At 60.5% G+C, this 5,602-nt stretch overlaps 1 protein-coding gene across 1 annotated transcript; it reads left to right on the top strand.

Moving 5' to 3' along the window:
- Window positions 1-1,015: 1,015 nt before the first annotated feature.
- Window positions 1,016-2,081, top strand: LOC116834522 (extended synaptotagmin-1-like). The gene is made up of 4 exons (XM_075061439.1): window positions 1,016-1,211; window positions 1,451-1,522; window positions 1,827-1,913; window positions 1,998-2,081. Exons 1-4 carry the CDS (start codon window positions 1,122-1,124, stop codon window positions 2,070-2,072), a joined length of 324 nt encoding a protein of 107 aa, XP_074917540.1. The 5' UTR covers window positions 1,016-1,121; the 3' UTR covers window positions 2,073-2,081.
- The last annotated feature ends 3,521 nt before the right edge of the window (window positions 2,082-5,602 follow it).

Genomic DNA, 5,602 nt, shown 5'->3' with positions numbered 1-5,602 from the left:
CTACTACCCCCTAGGAAGATCTTCTTTAGCTGTATCTTTCTAGAGCTAAAAGGCCAGATTTCTTGTATCAGCTTTGTAGGATGTGGGCATATGAGATGCATCTAAGTTGTAGAGATGCAATGGATACACTATCAGAGGAGACTGAATTAGGATAAAATAAAAATCAACCTAGATCCTCACTCCTGTTGAACCCAGTTTTTAATATTCAAACAAAAAAAGTCCTGCTAATTATTTAAAATGTTATATTTTTTGATAATAATTAATAATTAGAGCTTGTCAAAAATTGAAAACAACATTTCCGAACATTTTCATAAAGTGTTCTTGTTTTGGTTTTGTTGTTTTTGTGGAAGTTCAGTGTTTTGACAAAAAGGCCTTGTTTCCCATTCCATCTCTACCACAGCAAACAGATCCCAAAAGGCGCAGCAATTGAAGTTTGTAACCAAAGTCTGATCTCAGCTGTATTGATCTCAGATACATGCCATTTGCTTGAACTGATTTACATCCATATAAAAAGAGGTCAGAATACGGCCTTTAAAGAATATTGGGCTGCTGTGGTACTACTTGCACATCAGCTCACAGTAAATCTGTGGCTCCCTCTATGTTGAACCTACAGGGCTCAATCATCAGCTGTGCTGAACTTGCACTCAGCACAGCTATGTCGGGAAGAAGGAAGAGGACTTTATATCACCTCCCATACCCTGGCTGGCCTAGGCCAAAATGGTCCTCAGAGTAACTTAGAGCAGCTCTAGGATTACTCTAAATTATAGATTCATAGATTCGTAGACACTAGGACTGGAAGGCACCTCGAGAAGTCATCGAGTCCAGTCCCCTGCCCTCATGGCAGGACCAACTANGAGGGGCACCAGCAGAGCTGGGGGCAGGGGGAGCCCAGAGCTGGGCTAGCAGGGGCTGTGGGTCGGCAGTGAGGGGCACCAGCAGAGCTGGGGGCGGGGGGATGCGGGGAAGGGAGAGCTAGGCTGCATGCTAGGCGCTTGCTGTGAAGTCAGCCCTTGTGGTGGGGGTGCCAGGCCCCCCTCCCCTGCCCGCTGTTCTGGGCGGCCCCCTGGCACTGCCCCCCGGGGCCAGGGCCGGGGCTCACGCTGGCTCCGTTCCAGGTGCTGATGGTGAACAGCCTGACCCAGACCCAGCGGAGCGCGGAGCTGTCATCTGCCTTGCTCTCCGTCTTCCTGGACCGCGCGGCCGACCTGCCGGTGAGCGCGGCCCCTCCCCTCGGACTCCTGGGTCCCAGCCTCACACAGGCCTCCCGCTTCGCCCTCTCCAGGTGTTGGGCGTGAGATCCCTGGTTTGCAGCCAGCCGGCCCCAGGCTGGGGATCTCAGACACAGCCTGTTGTGCACCCCACTGTCTGGTCCTGAGGGTGGGGCTGGCCCAGCTCCATGGGGCTTGTGCCCCCCTTGGTTTCCTCCACTCACCACCTCCCTTCTCCCCAGCTCCGGAAGGGCTCCAAGCCCCCCAGCGCCTACGTCAGCCTTTCCGTCCGGAACGTCTCCTACAAGAGCAAGGTAGAGGGGGCAGGGGGAGAGGCAGTGTGGGGCTTGTCCAGAAGTGGAGGCTGCCGGAGAGGGAGAGGCATTGGGACAAGTATGGGGGAGACGGGGGGTTCCTGTGGGGCCGGGGAGGATGGTCTGGGGGGCTTGCCCTGTGCTGGGGCTGCTGGAGAGGGAGAGGCATTGGGACAGGTGGTGGAGTGGGTGTTGGGAGTGGGGGTACTTGTGCCCAAGGGGGTGCCATGGGGAGGGGCACCCTGTGTGTTGGAGGGGGGATCCTGGCTTCTCTACTTTCACAGGCTCCTCCCACCCCCTCCAGACCGCCACCTCCACCTCGGATCCCATCTGGGACGAAGGCTTCTCCTTCCTCGTCAAGCGCCCCCACGTGGAGTCTTTGGAGCTGCAGGTAAATCCCAGCGCCCCACCCCCACCCCCAGCCCCACCCCCTCTCCACTGTCTGAGCCAGACCTGAGCTCTGTCCCGCCCGCAGGTGAAGGACGAGGGGGGCAGGGCCTGCAGAGTTGGGGTCGCTGAGCCTGCCCCTCACCCAGCTGCTGGCAGCTGAGACGCTGACGCTCGAATCGCTGGTTCCCACTCAGCCGCCGCCGCCCCGGCAGCCAGGTTCCTGCCTGCGAGTGCAGCTCGGGGTTGAGTCGCCCGGCGGGGCTGAGGGGGGCTGGGTTCACTGGAGACTGAACCCCTCTGATCCCTTGTCTCTCCCCGCCCCCCAGATCCTGGTCTCCAGCACTCGGGGGTGGAGCCCCGCAGCGCCCCATCTGCTGGCCGAGGAGGCCGAGAGCCCCCCTGGGGGGTCGGAGCTGGAGCTCTACGTCGGGGAGGACGGGGACCCCGGGGGGTGCCGGGCCTGCCCAGGAGCTTGCGGCCAGCGCCTCACCACGCGGACAGGTGGGGGGTGCCCGAGTCTGGGGGTTGAGGGGGCAGGGTTGCAGCTGCAGAGTCTGGCCCTCTGGATTCCCAACCCTTTCCTAGGGCACCCTGGGGCCCTCCCTGGGCTCAACCCAGCACTGCCAGGAGCTGCCACTTGGGGGGCTACCGTAATACTGCTACTAACAAGCATTGATATAATGGGGCTCGGATCTCAGCTGGGGGCTCTAGGGGCTACCGTAACACCACTAATAACGGGCACACTACAGTGGTTGCTACTGTAATCCGCTAATAAAGCTCATGTCATAAAGAGGCTCAGCTGGAGCCTCTAAGTGCTACCATATTACTGCTAATAATGCACCCACCCAAACAGGGCAGGATTCCGGTGCCCCCCATAACGCTGCCCCCTCTCTCCTGCACAGTAACTCGGAGCTGGTGGAGGGGCCCCCTGGGCCAGCTGCAACTCACAGTCTCTGGTACCACATGGATGAGCGCAAAGCTAGTTGTCATCGTAACATTCCTGCAGGTAATGGGGGGCTGGGCATGGCGATGAGGAGATGTCGGGACCCCTTTCAGGGCCAGGGGGGCGGTTTCCAAGGACACTTGGGTTCTCCAGCTGCCCGTATGAGCTTAAGTTCCTCTTGGCTGGCGGGGGGCTTGGTTCAGCCCGTTACGGAACCAGCTGCCCTGAGCCATGTGGAGCTTGCTGGACGGGCACGACGTTCTCCCTGCTCCCAGAGGACCAAGCCTCAGGCGTGACCCCAGGGCTTCCAGGATCTCCGGCACCACTGGCTGGAGCTGGTGGAGGTGCGGGTGCTCATTATCCCCCCTGCCTGGAGTTCGCCTACCAGCAGTTGTAAGGTCTGGGCGTTTGGGTTCACCCCACATCCCTATGCAGGCTGGGCACCAACGGGGCCTCCCAAGAGCTTGCGCCAGCCCCCGTCCGTGGCTTTCTGGGCACGTCTCTGCAGCAACGGGATGGCCGGCTTGGGAGGCAGAGCTTTGCTGCCCCTGACCCCCTCGCACTGTGTTGTGTCCCCCTCCTGCACCTCCCCCAGGAAGCTGAGGGCCCAGTTCGAGGATATTCCCGACCCCTACGTCTCCTGATCCTCCTCCTGCATCTGCGACAAGAAACGCATGACAAGAGGAAAACCACCGTGCGGAAAAGGACCCTGAACCCGAGTTCAGTGAGAGGTGATTGGGGGGCAGTGAATGGGGCTTGGGCGGGGAAGGCCTCTTCTCACTGGTGTGGGACCTGTCCCCAGGCTCCCCTCACACTTCTGTCTCCCCCCCCCCCGCCCTCCCCCGCAGGTTCGAGTGGGAATTGCCCTGGAGGAGGCCACCCGGAGGAAGCTCGAGGCCTGCGTCAAAACAGCGTCTCCTTCATGTCCGGGGAGAGGAGCCCCTGGGGAAGGGTAAGGGGGAGACCATCGCCATGGTTAACCGCTGGGCTGTGTCATGTTTCGAGGGAGAAGAACAATCACCTGACTCCTGCTTCTCACCCCCCAGGTGCATCTTGACCTGTCGCAGATGGACCTGGCCCAGGTCAAGGCCAGTGGTGAGTAGGGGGGAAGGGGCTGGGAACACCCTCTGCCCCAGCTGAGCAATGGGGGAGTCTGGGAATCTCCCTGCTCTCCCCCCAGCTGCCACAATGGGGGGCGGGGGTCTGGGAATTCTCCCCCTCTCTGGGAGAGCAGGTGGGTCCCCCTTGCGAAGTCCAGGGCCAGTGGGGCTCCCTGATTGCTGTGGGGTGGCGTCCCCCAGGGAGAGCAGCGCAGGGCCCAGCCAGGGCGGGGCCCCCTCCAGAATGGGGCCCATGGTCCCGCATCCCCCCAGCCCTGAAAAATCTCAGGCTCCCCAGAAGGACGAGGGGGGCTCGGGCTGCATCGGGGACCCGAGCGCTGTGGCCAGAAGCAGCGGGCGCCCAGCTCGGCTCGGCAAAGACACCTGCTCCATGGGGGGGATCTCGGGCTGGGGGAGCGGTTTCTGGAGGCAGCTGCCCCACCCGTTCATGCTCTTCCCCTTGATCTTGCAGGCACAACTTGAAATGAACAACAGGAGCAGCTCTTAGTCCCCCTGACAGCCCCCGCTTCCCAGCAGGGCCCAGCCACCCCCACCCCCACTGGCACCAGCCTTCGCTTACCTGGCTCAGAGCACTCACATTCTTCTGTTCTCTTCAGTGTAAAGCCATGGGGGCGGGGACACTGGGGGGAGGCTGTGGACAGGGGTGTCGCACCCCCCCCCATTTCCTGCCGCTGCGTCACTGATCAGGGATGCCAAATGCAACCTGCCTTTTAACTGACCAAAGAAAATGGACCCCGGGCGGAGCCAGGCAGGGGCCTGACGCTTGGTCAGCAGCACCCGGCTTTTTGAGCACGATCCAGATGTTTGCAGGGACGGGCAGCAGGACGGGGGTTCCCCCTTCCCCCCCAAGAACCCCACATGCCTGGTCCAAAAACGGAGGCCTTGTCGGATGGCACCGCAGGGTGGGGAGTTGCTCAAGCAGGGGGGCTCTGGCTGAGCTGCTGCAGTGTGGTAGAGAGAGCAACCCCAGATGCCAGGGTGATGGGTGTGGGTGAGACCCCACGGAGGGCAGGGATCCCGTCCTGCCCAGCGAGAACCACAGGGGTTTATCGCCCCAAAGAAGGAAAGATTCCTTCCCGACCCTGTTCCTAGCTCCAGCACAGAACCCCCCGGCCCCACTGTGAAATGCAGCCACTCCTGCCTCTTTGCTAAGGGTCTGGACCCCGGCCCCGTGTCTCGCTCTCCCCAAGGTCCTCCGCCTTGTTTTTTCTTTTTTGTATTTCCTTGTGCCAGTTTCTCGGCTTTTTTATGTATTTATCTCACGTGCCTTTAATTCTTGTTGTTAAAAGTAGCCGGCTCAGGGGGGAGAGAGGCGGACTCTAACGCCGGCTGCACAGGGCAGAAGGGCTCTGCCCCCTCCGGGCATGGGGTGAAGGTAGATTCCTCGTGGATGATGCCCTGGTCCCTCCCCATGGGCGCCGGTCCCTGCTCAGCCAAAAACTCTCGCGCCGTATTTATCTGTATTGTGAAGACTCTGCTTTTGAGTGTTTGTACCTACGAATTGTTTCACGTGGCCGGTGCCAGCAGCGGGCGCCCCCGCTGCCTGTGAGGCGGGCCCGCACCTGCCCAGGCCAGCACCGTTGTAAACCCGCCTCTGCCCAATAAAAAGTGAGGAGTTGACCGACC

This window comes from Chelonoidis abingdonii, unplaced genomic scaffold, assembly GCF_003597395.2.
Source record: "Chelonoidis abingdonii isolate Lonesome George unplaced genomic scaffold, CheloAbing_2.0 scaffold0834, whole genome shotgun sequence".
Lineage (NCBI taxonomy): Eukaryota > Metazoa > Chordata > Testudines > Testudinidae > Chelonoidis > Chelonoidis abingdonii.
The sequence above is the reverse complement of the archived record's forward strand: the minus strand, read 5'-3'. Positions and strand labels throughout refer to the sequence as shown.

Coding starts and splice junctions, on each gene's coding strand:
- LOC116834522 (XM_075061439.1), top strand. CDS start 1,122: ATGGTGAACAGCCTGACCCAGACCCAGCGGAGCGCGGAGCTGTCATCT. Junction 1,523..1,826: donor ACGTCTCCTACAAGAGCAAG/GTAGAGGGGGCA, acceptor CACCCCCTCCAG/ACCGCCACCTCCACCTCGGA. Junction 1,914..1,997: donor TGGAGTCTTTGGAGCTGCAG/GTAAATCCCAGC, acceptor TCCCGCCCGCAG/GTGAAGGACGAGGGGGGCAG.